Genomic DNA, 26191 nt, shown 5'->3' on the forward strand with positions numbered 1-26191 from the left:
AATTGAAAGAAGAGAGCTTCAAACTGTGTGTAAGGAGAAGCTTTCACCATGACAGTCAGACAGAGAAACAGGTTATGCAGTCTCTGACCTCACGGCTGACTCTGCTTTGAGAAGGTCGTTGCACTAGACATTTCCTGAGGTCCCTTTCAACTTGACTTATCTTATAACCCTATCCTCAACTATGGACACTAAGATATGGGGGACACCCTTCTTCATTTTCTCCTGGACCTTTTTTCAACCCATGCTGCATCTGTGACTGCGCGGATGCAACTCACAGAAAATCAGCTGTCAATTTTACCAGAGATTGTTGCTATTTCTCCTTAGTACAGATCCTTTATCATCCTTCAATAGTATACTAAACATATGAAGAGATGGGTAATATCATATCACCTATTTCTGTAGCTATGAGATTTGTTAAGGGTGATCTTAAAATAACTTGTGATTAGTTTGTGTAGAATGAGTAAAACAACCTTGTTCAGTGATGCCATTCTTCTCACATGAGATTGAATTTTCTTTTCAATCTTTTCTATGACTTATGGTCTTTTTCTTCATACTATGAAATTCCATGTAAGTTTATTCTTATGTCACTTTCCCTCTCTGTCATTTAGAACTTCAAGAGTCAAAACTGAAATGCCCGTCATTATTGAAACGATTTGCTCAAAAGTATCTAATTTGGAATTGTTGTCCATTCTGGAGAGTAGTCAAAGAGAAGGTGAAATTGGTAGTTTTGGATCCATTTGTTGATCTCTTAATCATGGTTTGCATTATCGTGAATACCTTATTCATGGCTTTGGAGTATCCTGACATGCCACGCAATTACCAACAAATGATTTATATAAGTGACAAGGTAAGTTAAGTCTACGCTAAAGTGAATATGGAGTTATAACTCCATATTTACACTGTGACAGTCCCATAAGGAGACATACTTCTTCAGTCACAGTTTGCTGATTTTCTTATTCCTCTTTCCAGGTCTTCACCTTGATTTTTACAGCAGAAATGATCTTGAAAATCATCGCTTTAGATCCTTACAACTATTTTCAGCAAAAATGGAATATTTTTGATAGCATAGTTGTTATGATTGGCCTAATAAGCTTTAAAGAAAATCTGTCATATTTCAGACTGGTAATGATTTATTTATTCATTTTTAAAAGTATATGTGTTGTATAGATTTGTAAAATATTACAGTGAAATAACAAATTATTTTACTGATGAATCTGTTAAATCAGTTCTCTCTGTTGGTAAATAGTAAGCCAACATAAATGTTTAATTAGAGTGAATATTAAATGACTATTAAAGAATAGGTTCAATATGTTTATTATACTGTACGTATTGGATACTACAAATCCTCTGACACAGTGCACGACCTTGAAGATTTGACCTAGCAGAGAGTTCATTGTTTCTCTTCTAGGTCTGTACAGTGGCACTGCTCAACTGCATTGCAGATCTTCAGTTAGGAAGAGAAATTGTCTGAGTGTTTTCATGACCTTAAGGGTAGCAAAGGTTCCTTCACAGCTTTTCCTTTTGAGTTGAGATTTGTAAAATAACATAGCTTTCCTCAAGGCTTAGACTTGGCCTTGAGGTCTTCTCAAGGCTTTCCTCTATCTTAGGGAAAAAGAGGAGTAGCTTTGAGATATCTATGTATAATATTTCTTTTTTGCTTATGTCCTTAACGTGTATTTAGAATGCTAAATTTATTAATTCTAACATTTTTCATAGCTTTGCTGAGTTATCACGCCTAGAAATTCAGTTGAATTGTTTCATCTTGCGTATCATGACTGAGAGGTTTTAACAGCCCTGAATGCTAATTTGACTAAAAATGTCCTTTTTTACTCATCCGGATGCATGGAATAGATCCCATCTGGCTTTTCAGATCCTATTTTAAAGTCTGTTGGGTGAGAGGTAGAAAAAATTTTTTTCCATTTTTGTCTGGATTACATCTGATTTCAAAATGCAGTCATTTCATGTCTCGCCCAAGTACCTATAAGCCACTTGATTATTATTGCTTTTATTGTTATTCCTGTTAATACTAATAGCCTTACACATGCTCGTATCTAACAGCACAAACAATTTGAAAGCATCCTTTGGCAGTTCTCTGTTCTTAGTAACATTAACCATCTGAGCTTAAGCACAGTGCTTTTGGATCAGAACGATTAAAAACCTTTATCTGGGGAAAAAATATGATGGTGTTACTGAAGACAGCATGATAAATGCAGGGTCTGGTTTTATGTGTGCTGTGCTATCTATGCCGTGTTTGCCACTCACATTGTTCTCTTGTGTTTTACTTACAGCTCAGGATCTTCAAATTGGCAAAGTCCTGGCCAGCCTTAAATACTCTTATGAAAATAATTCTAAACTCAGTTGGTGCTCTGGGTAACCTCACTTTGGTTTTGATTATCACTGTATTTATTTTTGCTGTAGTAGGAAAGCAGGTTTTGGGCAAGCATTACAAGAGAAATTATTATAAAATAAGCACTGATGAGAATTTACGCTGGCATATGAAGGATTTTTGTCATTCATTCCTGATTATATTCCGAATATTGTGTGGAGAATGGATTGAAACCATGTGGGAATGTATGGAAGTGGCTGGAAAAGAGCTATGTCTTCCCATTTTCTTGCTAGTCTTGGTGATAGGAAACCTGGTGGTGAGTTTCAAATTATTTTTCAGTCCCTACTGAATGCATCCAATTACACTGGCTTCTTTTTTTCCAAGGCAAACTTTATCATTCGAAGGGTATTCACACTATTCTCTTTTCTACATGCTACTTAATATATGTTTTTCTGCTGTCTTCTTTTCCTTTTCCCCTGTATTTCTCTTTCTCACATAAGAGGTAGCTGCTAAGCAAAATAAAATTATTCCTTTTACCTAGATTATAGAAGTGCAGTGCTTTTGATAATTTGGTATCTGATTTCTTAATCTTTTTTGTTGCTAGGATCTAATAACCAAACTGTTGAGTGCTTTTAATGCTTACCAACTTATATTATCAAAAGTTTACAGCACCCAGATTTTCTAGTTTGTGTGACATATACTATATATAGTGTGTATATGTTGGAAGATTAAACCTTTTTCATCTGCTTGGTTTGTTGTTCTATACCAGATCCTTTTTGATAGTGGTGTTATTAAAATTTATCTTTGCCTGCTGTTTTTCAACATATCTAGCTCCTCATACATTATGGACATCAGAGCATGTGAAAATATATTTGATATACCCAAACCCTCACTTCTTTTTTCTCCTGCCATTCCTTCCAGAAGCAGTCATATCATACTATGTTAATATTGCAGTGTAATAGTAACTAATTTCATTGCAGTAGTTGACGAAAGCAAGATTGATACTTTTTTATCTAAGGCAGGTTTTCTGAAATGTTTTTTCTGTTAGCAGTAGTGTCTCCAACTTACTTTAACTATTTTAAGGTCCTCAACCTATTCATTGCCTTGCTGCTGAGCTCATTCAGTACTGACTGCTCAATGGGACAAGAGGAACCTGAACAAATGACTAAATGTCAGATTGCCATTGCACAGATTCATGAGGGCCTGAAGTCTGTGAAAGACAGAATTTTGGATCATTGTGGCAAAATAATGAAACGAAACCTCAAAACAACAGCCAAAAAGAAGACTTTGGTGAAAATTTCTGCCAAAGACATAGAGGAAAATACCTATGCCATGACAGATGTCAGAAAGGATATAGACAAAAATTGCTTTGACATTGAGTATTACAATACTGAAGACAGATCCTCAATAACAAGGAAATATGAAGAATTTTTAGCCAGTCATAGTACCTGTGTTCCCATTGCAGTAGCAGAGACTTACACTGATGAAGGTGATGATGAGCACAATGTATGCACGGAAAAAGTATATAGAAAACAGGTAAGTAATATTAATATTTAAAATATTATTGTAACTTCCGTCTGTAAATATAGTCTTGACGACTCAACAGTAAGTTTTATCCCTTCTGTTGTTTCTGCCATTTTACTTTCTTTGTTCTTCTAGTATCTTCAAAATGCAAGAGCTACCAAATAGTCTTAGTTATTCAATAAGAGACATTGAATATCCACTTTTTCATCATTCTCCTCATTGATAATCATAATTCTGCTTTTGTCTATTTTGTTTCCATTTATTGCTGTCAAGGGCTAAATGAAATTTGATCAAGACAGGCATTCTTTCTTTTTGTCTCCTTTGCCTTACAGATGGCACCTGGAAGTTTTGGAAGGCAGGCCTCTTGTGTTGCATATATGTTGCTTCTCAGTTGCATGGAATCCAAAGGGAATGCAAATAAAAGCTTCACCTTAAAAAAAATACTTTTTAATGTTTTTTTAGTCCCCTATTCACCTCTATGATACTTTGGACTCCTCTTTATATTTCTTGATTTTGTTTTGTTGGGCAGGATTAAGGTCAAGTCTTAGGCATTTAAATACAGATACCTAAATACTGATTTTGTCATGTGAGTGAGGCATTTATACTGCCATGATAGTCAGTAATGGTGTGAGTAATTTGCCTGTACAGAGGCATTTAGGGGTATTTGAGATATTTCGGTGTCTGTTGCATCCACATGGAACTGACAGATAAGACACAGAACTAAAGGAGGTCTTTAAACATCTGGAGGCCAGGGATATATAGAAACACCTCAGATGACACTAGGTATCAGCCACAATTAGATTATTCCGTTTAGATACCTGAATCTCAGGATTCCACATACTATTCACCTCATAGATATCAAGTGCCATTTGAGGCTGGATTATTTATCTCATACAGCTTTTAAATGCACCTTCAAAACAATGTCTGTCAGTTCCTGAAGATCCTGTGCTGTATTTAACTATGCATATGTATGTCTTAGGTACCCCTAGGTATCTTTAAAAAAATTAAGCATTTTAGGGCAGGATCTGAATTATACCCTTTGTGTCCTCACTAAATTCAATAGTGTCCTTTGCTGCATGTCCATATTACTTGTGTGTTGCCCCCTTTTGCACTTCATATTTTCTCCCATTTTGCTTTCCTGTTATTTTTTTCTTATTTTTGCTTTCTTTTCTTCTCTCCAATGATGTATTATACTTTTAATAAGACAGAATATTACCTAGTTATTTTCCTTTGAGGAGGGTGCTGTGTCTTAACAAAATTCTGCTTGTGACAGCATCATTACTTTTATTATATGTGGTGTGATTGCTTATAAAGGATATGAATGCTAGTTTGAGTATGATGATCTGTCTGCATGAATTAATTTTAGTTCAGAATCACTGGGTCATCCTCTGAGATTCTTCCTGTAGAAATATTTTTACCTACAGAAGGTAAGGGTAATACCTTTTAGCCCATTGACAGCACTGCAGCTGTGTCTGAAACATCCAGTAGTAGTTTCAGCTCAGCTTAGCACACAAGGACCTCAAACTAATTTCTTTTAGAAGCCTGCCTTACTCACAGGCAGTGGTAATAAAAAGCAGCAGACTTCAATATACCATCCCTGCAATCTTTTGTCAGAAGGTGAAAAAAAAAAACCAACCTCTCAGACCTGTACTAAAAGAAGTACCAATAGAAGCTGGCTTATACAACAGAAGAATGAGCTGGTTTGCAGGTTCTTCACATAAAGCAAGATAGAAAGCCTCTTACAGAAAGTAGCTTATGATTTTAGTTTAAGTCTTTATTCATTTCTGCTTATTTCTCCAGCTACCACATTGAAGTAGCAATGAGTTTTTCTAAGATGTGCTTTTTTTTCTTCATTGGTAAAAGTGATGGTGTAAGAATGTGGCAATATGGGGTTTGGTTCATTTGAGAAATGCATCTAAATGTGTGAGCAGCAAGCTCAGGTGGAACACCAGGCTTTCACGACTATACTGTACCTAGATCATCTTGATAAAGATTTTATTTTGCGAGTGTTAGTTGTGTTTTGATTGTGATATCACCATATTTTAAATCTATCAGAACAAGTAGTATTATGCCATGACAGAAATCTCAAAAGCAGGTGCTACTTTTGGATTGATTATCATATGGTCATGTCCAGGTGAACTGGTAGGATCCATTTTCTGTGGTTTTGGTCATAAGAGGGGACATTATCAGTGGACTGTCTTTGGACAGGTTCTCAAAGAAGCAGAAATTGCCGGTCACCTTAGAATCATCTGTGGCTATTTGATATATGTTGTCCATGAGCATTTGGTCACAGAAATTCTTTCCCTGCTGCAGTGGAATCTGGTATTGCTTGGAATTTGTAGTGGTGAAAGGACCAAGAGCGGATTGGGATCACTTAGCAGTTCTGCCTGTAACTAGAAAGATGAGACTGTTGGGGTCTAGCTGTAAAGGTTGCTACTGAGACAGTTTGTCGGAACTTAGTGTATTGGATGCAGGAATCCATCTGTGTGCTAAATGTAGATCTTGAGGAATGATACGTTTCCACAGTATAACCACAGGACCACAGTATTTGAGGAAGAAACCATGCTTTTACATGCCTTTTAAGGATATCATTTAGTTATCTGTAAAAAGACAAACATGCTAAATTTTGTGGATGCTTTAGATTCTGTTAAAGAATTTTGACTTTTAAGAATGGCTGTCAGGAAGAAAAATGTGTAAAATCAACTGGTTTGTATTATTTCATTCAGGGAGACAGTTTAAGACATAGAGAGCAGTGTCGACGTTCAAGCGGCTTCAGTCAGATTTCTGGGGCTTCTGAAATTATAAATGTTTTTTCAGAAACATACCAAAAGAAAGAGCAAAAAGAGGTAATTATAACTTTTTTCATCTTGTGGAATATGCTAGACATAAAAATAGTCACAGCAGTTCCCTCATTCAGCAATGACAGGACAAACTGGGGTTTTTGAAGAGTAGTAGGTATAATCCCAGTGAAGATGCTGTATCTCTTTAGAGGTAATAATAGTTTAAAGCATGGATATTTGTATCTCATAAACAACCGTGGCTAACAGTGGAACTGAATATATTATTTTGTACAAAATAATTAAACAAATTAATCAAGAAACACATTTTCTTTAAATATACCTGATACATACTATTAATTTTTATAGATAATTATGTTTGCTGTTATTCTTGGATGCAAAAATTTGTTCTCTAGAAATGGATCCCCAAACAACCATACTTTTTCTGGTCTAGAAACTTAGCATATTCTCATACAGTATCCTTCCACATCAAAAAAGGTGAAGAATCATGGCTTGACTCCAGTGATCTACAAAATTGAATGGAAGTTCAGCAACGCTCTGGATTACTACCTCCAAAAATCAAACCACTTTAGCATTTTCTGGTTTTAGATAAATTGCCAGAACTTTTGTTTGTTATACAGTATTTAATTATGTTTATATTTAAAAAATAATATTTAAAAGCCCATGAATTTAAATAATTGAATTTTTGTCTATGTTGAAGGTTCCCCAGGACCTTAAGTTAGTGTAGAACAGCATGGCTGTCAACAAAGGCAGTTCTCCCTTCTCCTGGCTTCTCTTTCTTATCCCTATCCTCATGACTTCCCTTTCCATGTCATACAGGGCACTTACACTTTATGGCTGGTAGGTTGATTTATTCCTTTATCTTTATACTTGTTTTCCTTATTTTCTTTAGGGTAACCCACACACCTATAAAACTACTCTTTATTTCCATGGGTTTAATAAGTTTCTTGATTTCTTCTAGTGGTCTACATTGGTCTTGCAGGAAGAAAAATGTTTAAAAGAGATTGTATTATGCTATAACTTTACTTTAGACAAAACTCTTGATTTCTTCATGAAAATCTAATTCTCTCTTCATTTTCAGAAATGAGTAGGGATTTTCCTTTTCTGTCCTGTTATTTGTAGTTTTATTTTGGTTCAGCAGCATTAAAATTAATTTATACGCTGCAGAATTTTTTTTAGGGGGAGTGGAAGTGATAAATTTCATTTATTTTAAATCTGGCAACCTTATTAATGAAACTCAAATAAATTCTCTTCTTTGCCCTTCTCCTGTTCAGAAATGTGATGCTGGTAGCTATTCTGAAGCCAGCACTGTGGATCCAGTTATTCTTCTGGAAACGTTTTCCCAGCCTAAAAAGTCACACCTACCTAAGGACTGTTTTGCAGAAAGTAAGAATCTTTTGTGTATTGCGGTGACACCAAATGAACCAGTATTCAAAGATATGTGTTTGGAACATTTCCAAATTGGCAGAAACTGTTTGCCTGAGATACTTATTTACAAACATAAAAACTCAAATAAATATGCCTGAAGCCAGCAGAGAACTGGGGCAGAGTTGAACACAGGCATTTAGGAGCATTTGATATGCCTGAGTGTATGCAAGACAACTGCACGAAGTTGGCAGAACTGTCACAGAAGCTGTAGAATATCCGAAGAGGCCTAAAATGGTTCCAAACACCTGTGCAAAATGTCATCTTTGGAGTGTGATTCTGTCTTATATTGAGGCATCAGCCTGTAGGTATTTGTATATGAACAAAGGCACTCCAAGTACTTTTGAAGGGGCAGCGGGAAGTCAGTTAGGATATTTATGTCAGTACCTGATTTCTTAAATGGCACTTAGCTGAGTTTGTTTGAGCTCCCAGTACAGTGGGTGAATATCCAGTCAATACAGCTAACGGAATTCAGAGGACTGTACAGCTCATCCCAATGTGGACATCTACCTTTGATTGCCTGAACTGCTCCTTAGACTATTGACTGTCATAGTTTGATCCTACTGCCTTTACATATTAATGAAGAAGTGAATTTCTGGTGCAAAACAGTGAACAGAGAATCTAGTTGTAATGTTTCTGCAGTGCGATCAAGTGAAAAAATCAGTAAAAAGAATAATTTACTAAACCACTAATAAGTTAATATCTCTTTTCAAAACAGAAAGAATAAATGCAGAAAATAAAATAAGCAAGGTTTTTAGATAGAAGTAATGGATTTTTTTGTGCAGAAGGGCTTGTGGGCACAAAAGAATCTCTGCTTTTTCTATATATGTGTTGCTCTATTAAAAGAGATTATTTTGGTCTACAAATTTTGTCATTTCTTTAGTTTTAGATAGTTTCAGCCACAGCATCACCCCATAGGTAAAACAGCACATTCTTTGTAGAGCACATAGCCTGTAGAAGCTCATTTTAAGATGTTTTAGACTTTTTAGATTCCATGTCTCCACATTTTCCATGGAACCAACATGCTGTTCTTTCTCTTTTCAGGTTGTGTTGAATGTTGTCCATGTTGTGTAGTGGATATCACTAAGTTTCCAGGCAGAACTTGGTGGAAATTTAGAAAAACCTGCTACAGAATTGTTAAACATAACTGGTTTGAAAATTTTATAATTTTTATGATAATATTGAGCAGCACAGCACTGGTAAATTTAATTTAATTCCTCAAATTTTGAGTTGATGGTTGTCAGTAAAAGAAAATAATCATATTATTATATTTAATTTATTTCTTCTACTCTCACATTCTTCTACTCTCCCCAGGGAGAGACAAGAGTATAGGGCTCTCTCTGACTTGGATAAGATATTTAAATATATGGAATCATAGTCTGCTTCGTATTTTTTTCATGGAACATAGTTTATGCTCTTGTGTGCTTAATTAGGAGGCTAAACCGTGGTCTGAAATTACTTAGGAAAGCTTAAAAAATAAAAATACTTCTAAATTGGTACAGCAGACTAACTGCTCAGTAAAAATGTAGATTTAAAATCATCTAAATATTAAAATAATCAGAATCTAAAAGTGATGATGGCTGTAAACTCGTAGGTGACAATGTTGCATTGCTGGTCTGATTATATCCATTTCTACTGAAGAATAAGGGAAATCTTATCTGATTTGAAAACATATTCACTAAGTCTACTGAAAGTAATTTGTTAAATAGAACACTATATAGTGCAGAAGGGAAATAAACAAATAGTGTGAAAGTGATCTATATGGTAGATGTCAGAATTTTCCAAATAAAATCTGTTCTGTGTGCATTAAGTTTAGGTTGTCCACTGAACTATAGATCTGAACCATCTTCTTTAAAATTTCCATAGCATCTCTAAGGGAACTCCCTGTGATTCCCATGAGGGCTCCTCTGTACTCTTTCTGGAACTAAAATGACATAAGAAAGGAAACTGAGTTACTATTTAATGTACAGTAGGATCTGGCTGAGTTGAACACAGAACTAGCTGGTATCCAGATGCAAAATAACAATAACAATGTGTTTTCATCAAAGATGTATTGTGGTGTTGATAACTTCCACATTTCTAAGATACTGTTGTCCTCTTGCAAAAAGGGACTTGTCCTTCTTCCATTTGTTTATAAAGTTGTTTGTTATGGAATTTCCTAAACAAGCTAGAATGAAAGGATACCATACCATCAGGCATGTCCATGGCTTCAAACTAAATTGAATGAGGTAATGATAATAGAAGGAATGCATAGAAAACTATGTGGTGAGTGCTCAGCGCTCAGAGCAAAGCAAGAGTTAGAAGTTTGAAAGAGCATGACTGCTAATGAATGAGTATTTTGACTAGCGGATGAAAATCAAGGTAGCCAAGGTTAAACTGTGAAGTGACTATAATAAGCCAAACTCTATATTCTTGTGCAATTTAAAAATATTTTTCCATAAAACTACCAAACTGTTTTAAAACTGAATTCTGAAATTCCAGGCATTTGAAGACATTCACCTGCAGGAGAGGAAAAAAGTAAAAATGCTTCTAGAGTATGCTGATAAAATATTTACCTACATATTTTTAATGGAGATGCTTCTGAAATGGGTAGCTTATGGTTTGCACAGTTATTTCACAAATGCCTGGTGCTGGCTTGACTTCATCATTGTATGTGTAAGTATTATATTCAGCTTGTCTTACATTTTGCATTTTGATATTTTCTATATAGAGAACTACATGTAAACTCTCATTATGAATAAACACAAGTGTAAAAGAAAGTTTCCAAAAGATGAAAATAAAATGCATACAAAAGAGTCTTTAGGACAAATTTAAATGGAAATTGTAAGTAATAATCAGAAGTTGCTTAAGAAAATTTTATTAGCTATCACTGTCATTGAGGACTATGTTGGTTATAAAAACGTTTCTGAGTGTAGAGAGATTAACAATCTCAATTGTTAATTAACAATTAACAATCAGAAATAAAATTAAATTAATTAAGACAAAAGAAAAATGTGAAGCTGCTGGTAGCTCTGGCATTTAGAAACAGAAAAAAATGCTTCCTTAAAGGAGAAGAAATTCAGATGGTAAAGGGAATTGAAAATTATTGTTAAAAAAATCATTTACCAGAGAGTTAAACATGTAGGAAAGTATGTTTTGCTTTGCAACCAAAGAAATCCTAGCAATTCTTTATACAGCTATAAAGAGAAATGCTGAAATCATCAATAGTGCGATGGAGGAAGCTCAGTGTTCAATATGTATGTATTTATTCTGAATTCAGACAAATTTAAATAATATAATCTTGTCATATACAAATGAAATATTTTTTCTTGTCAGCAATACAGTGGGAAGATACTGAAGTTAAATATTTTAAAATAAGGACAACTAAAAAGCTGACTTCCAGTAACGTCAAAGTAGCTGTTTGATAGCCTCTGAATAGTTAGTATTGAAAGTTGAGAAGTGCTAGGAAATTCCAACAAATCAGAAAAATCTGATATTATGGCTATTTACAAAGAATATATAGCATGACTTTTGCAATTACAGTTCTGTAATATTAGTAGCAGTGCTGTCCAAAACAGGAAAAGTATGAAAATATCCAATGGCTAGACAATGAGATAACAAATTCAAACAGGAAGAGGCAAATCATGAACTTAAAAAAGACACTAATTATTGAGACAATTTCCTAATGTTTTCAGTTAATTTTCTCTCTTAAGAAAATTTAAAACAAAGGCTGCATATATTTTTAAAAACAATTTTTGTTTTTACATCACCATCTGAAGTTATGGTAAGAAATTACTGTATACACTGCTGAGAATAACTATGTAGAAATTGGGAATATTTTATTTAAATAATCCTTTCCGGTCTTGTAGTGTATGAAATTACAATAGTTACCAATTTGGTTGTTATAATAGCATTCTAGGAAATAATATGAACTGTTTTTGAAAAGGAAAAAAAAAGAAAAAAAAGGAAAAAAAATAGTGTTTCAAATTAGAACAAGAGAACTCCATTATTTTTAAAACATTAGGAAAAAAATAAAGTAATATTATATTACAATAACTTTGAATGGATATCTTCTTCACTTGACTTACTGGTCAAAGATCAAACAATCAGCCCAAGATTGTCTACTGACACAAAAAATATTTTTTTTGCATACCATTTAATAATCTCAGTTTCAATTCAATGAACACAGCTGTCATTTGTTTCCTGGGGACTAAATACTGTTTCAAAAGACACATCACCTTGTTCATCTGGGAGTGCCCTGAAATCTCTCAGGACTCTTAGAGCATTGAGACCTCTACGAGCTTTGTCAAGATTTGAAGGGATAAAGGTAAGGCTACTGGGGGTGTGTGTCCCTATTTTGTAATAGCTGCATTTGAAGTTTTTGTGAAAATTACAACTGGAATCTCTAGTTTGGAACTTAATGGCATGGTTCAGATTGCCTACTTACATCTTATGGTTGTTATTTTGAAATATTACCTAACACTTTCACAGAAATTTATAAATACAGATGATATAAAGAAATTGAATTATAATGTGTTACCACAAGGAATTATTACATATAGTAATGTGAACACTGGAACATTTTTTCATTTTTCCATTTTCAGTGCAATTTTCAGAACAAACAAGAATTTTTTTACACTTCCACTTTTCTGAAACCCATTCTTTGATTTTTCTTAGACATGGAAAAATTTCATCCAGTGTATTTGGCAAATTCTTCTGAAAAAATTAACATGGTTGAAAAAATAGGAACAATTTTTCATTTCTTGCCAACAAAAAAGAATCTCTCTATATATTTATTACAGAAAACAAACTGAAATGTGAGAAAGAAACCTGTACTGTGAAAGTTTACCTTTACTGTGAAAGTTTATCCATCTTCATGGCAAAAGAAATGTAGTGACCATATTCAGTCTTTTTTATCATTGCATGAGTCAAGAAATTGGGACTTGAAAAAATGGATTCATTAATTCATTGCTTTAGTGGATACTATTCATAATTCCCCTTCTTTAGACTGCTGTGCTTATGTCAGCTCATCTTGACAGTTACCTAGACAGGCTTGCATGTCACATTTTGGATTCTCCAGGGTAGATCTGAAAGATAACAATTATTTCAAACTTAAATAGGGTGGAATTCTTGTAATAGGAGAGGGGATTCTTCTAACTCAATTTTAAAAGCTCTGAGCAAAATATCTAGAATCGTTAAAGTCATTGAGGGGAAGTAAAATATTGTATAATGCAAATCATCTGACCGGTGTTAGATCACAGAATGTGATGAGACACTAACTTAAGGCCCCAGTATGGATATGGAACAAATCCTTCTGGAAGCCATGAAGGACAAGAAGGAATCAGTTAGAAACAGCCAGCATGAATTTAGGAAGGGCAATTTCTGCCCCTCAAACCTGATTGTCTCCTATGATGAAATGGTTGAAGTGGGAGGAGCCATCTATGGTTGCTGATATTGGTTATATCAGGTTTGGATAGGTGAGCTATAAGCTAGGTAGAAAATTGGCTGAACTGCTGGGTTCAATATGCAGAGATCATTGGGATGAGGTTCAACTGGCAGCTGGTTACTAGTGGCTCGGAGGTCAGTCCTGGCAACAATACTGCTTAATGGCTTAACAACCAGAAGAATGTGGTAGAAATTGTCCTCAGCAAGTTCACAGATGATACAAAATGCGGGGTGAGCAGTTAATACACTGGGGGCAAGGCTGCTCTGCAATGAGAGCTTGACCAAGTGGAGATAGGGGCTGCAGAAACCTCAGAAAGTTCAGCAAAAGCATATGCAAAGTCTTGCACCTAAGCCAGAAAAACCAGACGTTACTATGGCACACTGAGAAATGAGCAGCTTTGCAGAAAAGGATCTGGGGTGGACCGCATGTTAAGCATTAGTCAGTGAGCAACAAAGATCTACCACATATCAGGCTGTATTAGCATGAATCTGGCCAGCACATTGAGGCAATTCAGTCTTCTGGTTTTGGCACCTGTGAGGCTGAATCTGGAGTATTTTGTCTAGCTTAGGGCTCTCCAGTGCAAGACAGATATTAACATACTGGAGAGTGTCCAGCAAAGTGCCACCAAGATGGTCAGGGGCCTGTAGAGGACAGGCTAAGAGAATGGAGTTTGTTCTGTCTGGAGAAGAGAAGGTTAAAGGGAGGATCTGATTGGGATCTAATTAGGTAAGGGATCTAATTGTTGTCTTTAACTACTTTACAGGAGATTATGCAAGAAACAGAACTAGTGTTTTCTGGTAGGCCCGTGGTGAGAAAATGAGAGAATGATTTGGCTGTGAGGGATTTTCCAATTAGCTATCTGGGAAAAAAGGTGACAGTGTGCATGTATAGCATTACAATAGATTTTCCAGAGAGGTTGTTGCATCTCCAGCCTTGGCAAAATTCACAATTTGACTGGATAAGGTGCTGAGCAACTTGGTCTGTGTTGGAATTGCTGATCTTCAGAGGTCCCTTCCAATGTGCTTCATTCTATGTTTATAGTATATGGATATTATCCAAGGCCAGGATAAAAAGCTCAGTATTTTCTCATAATGATAGCAATGAATAATTTCCAGAGAGATTTTTACTATGCCCCACTACGGAGTGGTGAAAAATGGTGAAAGGAATTAGACAATGGTCCTCAAATTCCCACTGGCAACAGGCATGGGCCTGTCTGCTAGCATCAATGTGTTGGATTTGTGAATACAAGTTCATAATAATCACTGCTTGTGTCAGGTCCCAGAACAATTCAGTCTTCTGGAAGCTAGACTTCTCTACTTTATGTGCTATCTGCATTCAGTTGACAGTGGTTGTTAGATGAGGTTCATTTTGTTATGGAGAGCAGTCTGTTGTTCTCATATAAAGCCCCTCCGAGATAAGGAGTTATTTATGGTACTGTAGTAAATGCGGATCATACAACCCATTCCCCTATACCTGAATTTTAGATCCCATAGCTACTATAGACCCATAATCTTATTTTATGTATTTCTGTTACCCAAGGATAATTTTGATTGCCATCTGGTTTACTTGCTTCCTCAAAAAGGCAAGATAGATACCATGGAATTACATGTTAAGACAAGCTTGAAGTTGGGCTAAAGGCTGGCTTTACATTTGTCATCTATCAGTTTTTATATGGATGATAATCTGCAATAGGTACAGAAGAAGAAAAAATGAGTGGGTTTCTGGGAAGGTATTCTATTGAATGTGAATAATTAATTCTTTTCATTCGTTTTATTTATTTAAGGTTGTTGTGAATGCACTCTTGGGAGCTATCCCCTCAATTTTGAACGTTTTGCTCGTCTGTATTGTCTTCTGGCTCCTGTTTAACATTGCAGGAGTAAAATTACTTGGAAAAAAATTTTCGAAATGCACACTCAGAAAAGGAAATATCAGTCTAATTGATAACAAAGATAATTGTATTTTCTATAATGGAACATGGACAAATAATGATGTAAACTTTGATAATGTTGGGATGGGATACTTGGCTCTTCTCCAAGTGGTAAGTTCTATAAAAACGTACTCAGTTTTGTTTTCTTTAAGGAAATGTGTTGAGCAGCTCAAGGACGGGACACCACTATGTTTCTGTTCATCTCACTGAAATTGGGGATTTTTTTAGCTTCCATAAACATTTTTCTTATCTGTAAACTACTCAGTTCCTCCTAAAGAACACTTTAGCATATGCAGCCTTGAGTTAAAATCAAGCACTGTGCTTTGTGGCTTTTCAGTTTTGTTATAACTTTGATTAACATATTAAACCTGTAATAGTCTGCATGTTACTGGATCTAAAGTTATTCTCATTTTCTTTAGTAAAAGTTGGTTTAGAGTGGATGAGAAAGAAAATGCATAATGCAGTTTATTTATATTTCTATTTTTTCTTTTATTTTATAAGTCATGAAATTTTGGAATGGTAATTTATTGATCTCCCTAACACCACAACAAAGGAAAGAAGTAATTTTTAAAAGTGGCTGTTATGCCTGTATCTTTTCTCAATGAAATTCTTTGCCCTGTATCCTTCAGTGTTCAGTGATTCTGCAGAGTTGCTAAAAATTGCAGGGACGAATAGTATGTTATTTTCTTAGAAATTGTTTTTATCCTTTCAGGATATATTTGCTAGTTAAGTTGAGACTTTTACTTCTTTTTCAAAAAGCAGAGAATTTATAAAAATATGAATTTAACAAGAGTTAACATTAAAAGACATTTCACAAGATTCATGGCCATTTTTTTTTTTTCCCGGAAATTTTGTTTTGTCTTTACTAAATTTCAGTGAATCATACTTTCAAGCAGATCTTTAGAGGTGATGCACATTTTTCATAGCACACTGTTCACTTTCGCACAACTCCAAATACATTTATATTAGCTCTATCTATTTTTTTTTTTAATTAAAGTGATAATAACCTTATTAATGCATTTTTTTTCAGGCAACTTTTAAAGGTTGGATGGATATTATGTATGCAGCAGTGGATTCACGTAATGTATGTCACTAAAATGAAAGTTTAGCTCTTTTCCCTTTCCTTCTTTTCTTTTCTATCCATACAATTGATTTTTCAGCTTTGTTTGCAATATCAAGTCAGAAATACAAGCAGATGAGTGCATCAAACTACACAGTGAAACAATAATCCTTGGAGTACCAAATATCTGGAACCTAGACAAGAGAAAACTAGCCAGAATAGAGTGACACCACACAAAAACATACTACATCAAGGGCAAGATGTTACAAGTTTATTCTGGGAACAGAGTTCAGAAGGTCTTGGAGGGACTGTGCCTCTGAAGCAAATTTCCTGCTTTTTAAAGTGTGTACAGTAGCTTTATAATGGCATGCATCTTTAGCAGTTATTTCTGGAGGGTTTCTTCCCTATATTTGACATCCTTACTATTTCTTACCTATTTCCATGTGCTGTTTCTCACTTTCTCACTAGTACAGTGTGTTTTAACTTTTCTATGTTTAATTTATTTTACATTTTCCTTATTTATTCAGCTGCTGTACTCTTGAATGTAGTGAAATAATAGCTATTTTAAAAGATGTTTTCTTGGAGGGCTGATCATAGTGAGCTAGCTTTTTAAAACTGCATCTTGTCTGGGATAGCATTCAAGGGGATGGCAGTTCACAATTATGTTTATTCTGAGCTGTTTTTCTAATCCAGGAATTCACAGTGTGTCATGTCTCATTGGAACTGTTTATCTGTTACTTGAGAATTTGTTAGAGCTGGATTTGGATATATATCTTTGTAATTATCTTTACAAACAGTAACAAGACAGAACAAGACAGTTGTTCTACATGTAAATCCGAATAAAGGTTTAAACGTATAGAATTAATTTATCCCTCCTGACAACAAAAAAATTGTTCTTATAAATTGGAAATGATAAAACTGTGGTTATCTGATTTTTACAAATATTATTTTTCTGGTTTGATTTTTTTAACAGATTGATGAACAGCCAAAGTTTGAAGCATTCTTAGCCATGTATATGTATTTTGTGATTTTCATTATTTTTGGATCTTTCTTCATGCTGAACCTTTTCATTGGAGTTGTTATCAGCAATTTTAACCAACAAAGGAAAAAGATAAGTACTACATGAGCTAATTGTATTCTAGTCTAGTTCTTCTGGTCTAGGGTCTCTCGTAATCCAAATCTGATTAAGTGAATGCTGTTTGGAGAAATTTAAAACAATATTTAGATACCGAGTTTTGAAAATAGGAGTCACCTTTTCCTCAAAGCTTTTAGTAATTTACCTGTAAATTCCATTTTCATGCCAAGTCCTTAATTTGTTCTAAGTAGGAGGATGAGGATGAAAGTGTGGGTAGTGTTAGAAAAGAGAAGCCAAAAAAAGGTGTATAGATTTTGTTGCAGGAGAGTGGAATTCTTCTGCTTTGAAGATTTCCTTCGGAGAATAGAATATCCCTTTTTGCTGAGAGTAAACACCTAACAAATGTGTTAAGGATAATCAAGAAACACTGCTGCTCATGAAAGAAGTAACCACTGCTTTACTGGTACAGAAACTTGAAAAGATCTTGTTAAACAGAATTTCTTCTAAAACTAGCTACATTTTTTAAAAATCCTGTTGTCAGTTAAGTAACCCTACAGATTAATTTACTGAGGATTTAAAAAATGTCTTCATTGAGATGCAAGCCATGGCCCCAAGGAAGAGGCTGCCTAGAAATTTAAAGGCTTCTTAAAGCCTATGAAGCACTGACTGCTTCCACTTTTCTCCTCATAGTTGTTAGATTCCTTGTTCTTTTTATTCAGTAAGAAATGGAAGGCAAAATCTTAGAATGAAAAATACAACAAGCAAAGAAAAGCAACAATCAGCCTTCCCTGGTGTACTTCAACTTCTTTGTGCCAAGCTTATTTGTCAATTGAGCTCTCTCCCTGATTCATTTAGAGGCTTAAAGTATCCAGAATATCAAGGGAAATTGAGTCAATTAATCCACTTGGAACTCAAATAAGCATCTTGTTCATTAAAAAAATACCAGAAAAGCAGACCCCAACAGGAGGTTTACAATTTCAAGATTCACATTTGGAAGACAGGATCTCTGCAGGAGCTGTTTATTATTTCAACAGGTTGATTTATACACCAAGTGTCAAAGAATTACTGCCCTTGGTAGAGATAGATAGCAGTAAGGCCCACAAGAAATTCTGCTCTCTCCATTTGAACACAGAAATTATATGTGGGGATTGAGGAACAACAGTCCAAATTCACTATAATAATTTCCCTTTATAACAAAATCCCAGTTATTATAATCCCAACAGACAGAAACAACACTGGGTAAGTAGCTTATGAGACTGAATACTTACTAGAAGTTGATGTGGACCTAACACTTTTCACTTTTTTCTTTTCTCAGTACATGCTGTAAGTGGGCTGGTTTTTTTTTTGTTTGTTTGTTTTTTTTTTGTTTTTTTTGTTTTTTTTTTTTTTTTTTATTTCTTTGCTGCTTCTTGGGAATTTTCACTGAGATTCCATATAGAGAAGTTAAACTTAACTTTTAGAGGTCTTTCTACAGTGATTCAAAGTGCAGCTGCCCTACTGAACATTGTTACATGTTTGTTTTACAAAATGCTAATCGTTTAATGCTTTAATGATATGTGGTTTCTTCTGAATGCTTGGTTCAAAGTGATTGCTAAGTAATACAGGTGGCACAGATGGGAATAAGATGAGCACCTGAAACTCATTATGAGCACCCCTGCTTGTAGAATTTGGTCCCAAAGTGCTTATTCATAATCCTCCCTTTACTTGCTAGCCCAGCAATATACTTCTGTTTCTACATTTCCCAAAAATATAAATGGAAAGTACTTTACCTGTTGATGAGTCTTATGTAATTTTTAAAATATGAAATAGATTTGTAAAGCTTCAGAGAGGCTCTCACAGTTGAGGAAACTGACTCAGGAACACTGCCTAGACTAGACTTTCATGATCAAACCCTGATCAGCTTTTTGCAGTACATCTTTTCAAAGAACAAGGGGAAAAGGAGACGTGTTGAAGACACATTTTGTCTCTGTGCTCTCTTAGGTCCTGTTTGCAATAGCTGTAACTTACTTTTTTTTTTTTTTTTTTTAACATAAACTTGCTGGTGTTTATTTAGTTGACTGCTTAAACTTCATCTGAATAACAACTTTCTTTCCCTTTACTTAGGTGGAAAAGATCTGTTTTTGACTGAGGAACAGAAAAAGTACTATAATGCCCTAAAAAAACTTGGATCTAAGAAACCTCAAAAACCCATCCCAAGACCATTGGTGAGACCATCTTAAGTAGAATATGATAGAAGATACAAAGATGGTGACCATATTTCAACTCAGTAGCCAGGCATCTGGAAATAAACTTCACATTAGAGCCCATCTTCCTCATTCAATATAGTATTTACATTTTATTCTCTTTTTCTTATTTCCATCCAATCCAGTCTTTCTTTGTGGGTATCAATTAAGGAAATTTACAGCCTATTTATCACCTAATCAAATCTACAACCTAGTTGTAGAGGTCCATATTAAGTATTTGATATTCATAACATGAACTTGATTACCTAAGATGCATGATATTGCTTCTGCAACTAAATTGGATCATTGCAAGTGAGAATGAATAGTGAGTACTACATGCCCCGTGGCTGTTATTTACTTTTAAATAATCCTATGCTTTATTTCTTATAGTTTCTTAAATTTAATTCCAGGCCTGGCTTCACACAGCAACTATTCAGAGTTTTTCTTGCTTATGTTATTTTAATTAGAATTGCTTATCCTAAAATATCTGCTTCAATAAGTATTTCTATTAAAAGAGAATCACAACATACTCTGAATGTTTTCCTGCTGTATATTTTTTTTCCTAAGGAAATGTGGTTTCATGATACCTGAAAATACTTAGCACACTGAGTGTTTTCTCTGAAGGTCTAAAGAAATCACCTAAAAATGCTTCCAGTAGCTTACTGTTAATTTTATATTTTCTTAAATTCTATTTCTAAGCACAAATCACTGATGAATATTCAAATGTAGACTGGGTCATAGAAGTAGCATTAAACAGTTCTTCTTGTTCTCTCTACAGAATGTGTTCCAAGGATTACTGTTTGATATAGTATCGCACAAAGCATTTGACATTACTGTTGTGACTTTCATCTGTCTAAATATGGTCGTTATGATGGCAGAAAATAACCAGAAAAGCATCAAGGATGTTCTTAATAAAATCAACTTTTTTTTTGTGGCGATATTTACTGGGGAATGTGTCATAAAAATACTAGCCTTAAGACATTACTTCTTCACCAGTGGCTGGAACATATTTGATTTAGCAGTTGTGATCCTTTCACTAGTTAGTAAGTATCAATTGTTATTAGATCAGTTAATGTGTCTTACCAATACTAAGACAAATTTCAGTATGAAGTAGCCACTTACATATATCTGATTACATTCCAGATGCATTGTACTTTTTGAAACCATATGCTAAGTGATTCCTTCTAAAAGGTTATATTTTTGTTTTCCCTTATATTTTTGCAGAGTACTAAAAGGTAAAAGGATAGTTGTGCTGGTTTTTTTGGTTTTGTGGGTTTTTTTAAGTTTGAGCTTTACTGAGTTCTTAGCAGAATGGGAATTTAATACAGTAACATATTTTCTAAGTTGTTGTACTTAAACTGTTGTCTTAATGATTTTATGCTTTTGATTTATATGTGATCAAGTTAACTTGTTTTCACAGTGAAAGTACATTCAGGTTAAAAATACATTTGCATGAAAAATGGGAAAGGTTTCTTTCATTTTCCAGGCTTTCTTTTAAGGAGTCAGATCCTGAGGGCTGATTTAGAAAGCTCAGGAAAATTTAGTTGCTCAGTACCATTCTAAACTTGGGCCACTATTTGTGACTCTGAAAAGTCTTACTAAAACTGGCTTGGTTTTGTTTTGCTTTTCAAGTAAGACTAGATGCTTATCATTTCCTCTACAAAGGGTCATATGTAGCTTGAGTTTCTTGCACAGTTTATTTGTTCCGTGCTTCCTATTCAAGCTCAGGTTATATCATATAATAAAAAATGTGAAAGAAAAACTGATCTGAATTCTCTGCTTCATCCCTAAGCACAGTACCCATTTACTATCCCATGCAACCCAGAAAAATGCTGACTTCTTAAGTCTTCTGTTGTAATCATTTACATTACTGTGGTATCATTACTCTGATAACAGGATCATAGAATGAGGTATGTTGCAGGACAAATACTGAAAGACAGTTTCCCTTTATTTTCTTCTTGCTCTTCGGGGACCTCATTCAAGTACCAAGCATTAACGACAGTCTCACATTTAGCATGTGGTTTAGGCCTGTGGAAGAAGCAGCAATCAGACAGCAGCTGGGAAACAAGCCCCATAGCTGTCAGCACAGGAGCTGTATGGATTTAAAAGGATTTTTCAAGTACTTGAACTATGCGAAATTTCATCCCCTGAGTTAGAGAAATCTGGGAGAAAGCAGTTTCCAAACTATACATAATCTTGATACTTCTTTAATATTTAAAGGTATTAGAATTTGTCTTTCTTTTGCTAAGCTCTTTGGTAAGCAGTTGCAGTATTGATGATAAAGTTTTTGTTGAAAATGATGTAATATGATCGATGTTGCTTTCAATACCTAAAGCACAGAAAATAACAAAATGGACATAAATAGGGAATTTCACTGATAGGACTTGACATTTTGATTTCTTTTTCTTTTCAAAGGTATTGGACTTTCTGAAGGCTTTCGAACTTTGTTCTCTCCAACACTTTTGAGAATTTTTCGTTTGGCACGAATTGGCCGAATCCTGAGATTAATTCGAAAAGCTAGAGGAATTCGAACTCTTCTTTTTGCATTACTGATGTCTCTTCCTGCACTGTTCAACATTGGTCTTTTGCTTTTTCTGGTTATGTTCATTTATGCCATTGTGGGCATGACAAACTTTGCCTGTCTTGGCTGGGAAGGTGGGGTTGATAACCTTTTCAACTTTCAAACCTTTGATAGTAGCATTCTCTGTCTCTTCCAAATTACAACATCAGCTGGCTGGGATGGCCTTTTGGTCCCTCTGTTAAAAGGATCTAATTCATGTGCTCCCAACTTAAATTTAACAGATGAACAGAAAAAAAATTGCACAAGTAAGGAGGTTGGCATTTTATTTTTTGTAAGTTATGTCATTATATCATTTCTTATTGTTGTAAATATGTACATAGCTGTCATTTTAGAGAACTTCAGTGTTGCCACTGAAGAAAGCACAGATCCTCTTTGTGAGGATGACTTTGATATGTTTTATGAGACCTGGGGAAAATTTGATCCTCAGGCAACACAGTTTATTGAATATTCTGCTCTTTCAGACTTTGCAGATGCTCTGTCAGAACCCTTACGCATTCCAAAGCCTAATAAAATTCATCTCATATCCATGGACCTTCCTATAGTTAGTGGAGATAAGATCCACTGCTTGGATATCTTGCTTGCTTTCACTAAAAGAGTCTTGGGAGAATCTGGAGATTTGTATGGTCTTGAATTACACATGGAAGAAAAATTTATGGCTGCCAATCTATCTAAAGTTTCTTACAAGCCAATTACTACCACTCTTAAAAGAAAACAAGAGGAGGTATCAGCTCTTATCATTCAAAGGGCCTTCAGGAAGTATTTGATGCAGCGTTCTTTTAAAAAGAAATCTTTCTTTTACCGTCATAAACACTATAACAGTGCTGTCTTTGAAGAAGAAACACATGAGAAGGAAGGTCTTATTGCATCAGTGCTTAATGAAAGTAATGGTAGGAAGCTGGATAAATCACGGACTACATCTTCCATATCTCTCCCTTTATTTTATGATGGTTTTGCTGAAACAGATAGTGATAATGTGAATGTATAAGGTTGCCTGAGGCTGCAGCATTTTTTATTAAACCAATATCAGTTATTTTCAGATGGAGAAAATATTTTCATCCCAGAGCATAATACTTTAAATTTAGAATTATGATGGCAGCCTTTAAGTATTGTGATTGTTCAATTTTGTAAATGCTTCTTAAAACAATTAATATTTGAACAACTATGTCATCATTATTAGAGGAAGATCAAACCATGGCATTTTTTTTCCTCAGCTACTGAAGTAGTTGAGTTAATTTTTACACCTGTCATTTTTTGTGTTACTTGTGTTTTACAGAAGAAATCTGTGAAGGATCAGTTGTAAATTTAATATGATTTATAAGTACACAAGCCTGTAGAACAATGTATATCTCTTTAGAGATAAAGCCTAGTTTGAAAAATTGTTTCTAATTACTACGTTTTCTGTAAAAGCTCACTCAAGACAGTTGAGTATATACAGCCACTAATTTCTTTGATGTCTGGGACCCTCTTCCTTCTAGTGCCTTTGGATGTATTTGTTTATGCTTAAGAATTTTTGAGATGTCTTTACACATGCACCTAAATGGATTTAACAGATCATCCTCAGGAGTCTGTACTTGAAAGTTATATATAATCTCTTCTTTGTATCATTCAGTGTATGAAAATTGTGATATTAGTCACCAAAATCAAAGAATATTATGCAAGAGGTATTGTTTCCAAAAAAATCTCAAGAAATTATTGTATATAAAATTTCATCACTATACTTAATCCAAATGTCATAGAAAGTATTACTTAGTAATCTGAAAAGGACTTCATGATATATCTTCTGAGACAATATTAAAGTTAGAGCAAATATTTATTTCCCATGTATGAACAATATGTATTAATATTACTTTTACTATTTTTTTGCAGTTTAGATTGGTCAGATGAAGTGCCGTGGTGGCCTCAGACCTACTAATGAAATAAGACTATTTTAGATTATTCAATAAAGAGTTCAGATGCTCAATGCATTTTTGTCTGTTTTGTAGGAAGTATATTCAGTTTCTGTTTATTACAAGACATAATCTATTGTGGTTTGAGCCCAGAGGTCAACTGAGCACCATGCAGCCACTTGCTCACCCCTTTCGCCTCAGGACTGGGAAGGAAATAATGAAGCAAAAGGCTTGGGAATCGTGATAAGGACAGAGAGGAATGATTCGCCCATTATGTTCACAGGCAAAAGACAGATCTCTTGGGGGAAGAAAAAGAGCATAGTTTAAAGAACATAAATTTAATTCAGACACTAATAGGGGGAATAAAAAGAAAATTTAATTCAGACAAACAACAACACTTAATGGACAGAGTGGGACAGTGAGAAGAAGCTTTACCATATCTTAAAAACATCTTCCCCCACCCCTCCCTTCTTTTGGAGCTCAGATTTGCTTCTGATATCTCTGCCTTCTTCCCACAACAGTTCAGGGGGCAGGGAATGGAGGGGGACTTGGAGTCAGTCTTGTCACTTCTTCCTTCTCAAGGGAGGGAGGGAGACTCCTCACATTCTTTCCCTGCTCCAACATGGGGTCCCTCTCACAGGAGAGTTCTCTGCGACCTTTCTCTGATAGAAGTCCTTTGCACAGGTCACAGTGCCTCCTGAGCTGCTCTGGTGTGGGTACCCCCATCATGCTGCAGTCCTCCCAGTGATGAACTACAACAGTGGGGTCTTCCCACAGTGTGCTGGCCTTCTTCAGGGGCAGCCACGTGCTCCAGCGTGGAGTCCCCCACAGGCTGCAGGTGGGCATCCACTCCACCATGGACCTCCATGTGTTCAGGGCCACAGCCTGCCCCCTCACCATGGGCCACAGCGGGGTCTCTGCACTGGTGTGCCTCCATCCCCTCTTCCTCCTCCTTTCTTCCACTGACCTCGGTGTTCTCACAGATCTTCTCCTTGCAACTGCTACTCCCCCTCCTCCTCCCAGCTTCCCCTTAAATATGTTATCGCAGAGGCACAGCCACCATCACTAATGGGATTGGGTTCGGCAAGAAGCAGGTCCAGCTTCTTAGAGGGGGTCACCACTGTAACCCCCTCCCTCTCTACCAAAAACCTTGCCACTCACACAAACACTGTACATCTGTTATTAGAGGGATAGAACCAGGTTAATATAATTTTCAAAAAATAGCCACCTATTAGCACAAGAAAACTGAAAATGTTTTACTTTTTATAGGCAATCAAAAAAGATTTAGCATTTTCAGGGCAAGAGTAGCAAGAACAATAAGGTAATTACTCATTTTTTACTGTCATTTCCCTTGTTAAATACTATTAAAGTATGACAGATATAGTCAAATCTAAGCTATTTGTAGGACAAATAAAGGTCCATGAAAGCTGAGATTTAAAGAGTTCAGATATAGTATGGTTTGAACTAGCTTTATTACTTCCAGAACCAGTTTCTGTTCAGAAAAGAAGGTCTGCAGACCTCCTAGGATAATTCAGAAATCTGTACTTGGTGTCAGCAGCACTCAGCAGTAGGACGCAGAGGTACATGGTGGGTCTGCTTGAGACCTACTTCTGGACAGCTTGGATTGCTTTTGTGCGTGTGGCACACAGTGATGTTTTTGAGGTGGACCTATTCATTCTGTTTCGTGTGAGATGGAATGAGACACCTTTAGTTCAACAAGCAAATATAATACCATTAGATGGCAGCATTGACTACGTTTTAGAATATGGCCAGTCAGTGAAACAGACGTCAAACTTGTACACTTCAGCACAGAGGTAAAAAATTACTTGTAAATAACTTAGAAAATAATGTCATAACTCACTGTTTTTCTGTCCTGGGCTCTCAAGGTAGCCGCAGTTCTCAGTAGGTGCTTGTTCACTGACTGTTCTGGTTTTTATACATG

General features: G+C 35.3%; 1 protein-coding gene across 1 annotated transcript in view; it reads left to right on the forward strand.

Annotated features, from left to right (window-relative positions):
- The window catches only part of LOC141957812 (sodium channel protein type 5 subunit alpha-like), a 56498-nt gene extending 32218 nt beyond the window's left edge, over nt 1-24280 (forward strand). The window contains exons 13-26 of the mRNA XM_074899867.1: nt 609-847; nt 970-1122; nt 2289-2642; nt 3410-3862; nt 7923-8034; nt 9118-9272; nt 10555-10762; nt 12291-12379; nt 15282-15536; nt 16456-16509; nt 17459-17600; nt 19664-19764; nt 20561-20825; nt 22198-24280. Of these exons, the coding sequence (XP_074755968.1) occupies nt 609-847; nt 970-1122; nt 2289-2642; nt 3410-3862; nt 7923-8034; nt 9118-9272; nt 10555-10762; nt 12291-12379; nt 15282-15536; nt 16456-16509; nt 17459-17600; nt 19664-19764; nt 20561-20825; nt 22198-23348 (3731 nt within the window). The 3' untranslated portion in view covers nt 23349-24280. The remainder of the gene's footprint in view (nt 1-608; nt 848-969; nt 1123-2288; nt 2643-3409; nt 3863-7922; nt 8035-9117; nt 9273-10554; nt 10763-12290; nt 12380-15281; nt 15537-16455; nt 16510-17458; nt 17601-19663; nt 19765-20560; nt 20826-22197) is intronic.
- Nucleotides 24281-26191: the final 1911 nt, after the last annotated feature.

Source organism: Athene noctua, chromosome 2 (assembly GCF_965140245.1).
Source record: "Athene noctua chromosome 2, bAthNoc1.hap1.1, whole genome shotgun sequence".
NCBI lineage: Eukaryota > Metazoa > Chordata > Aves > Strigiformes > Strigidae > Athene > Athene noctua.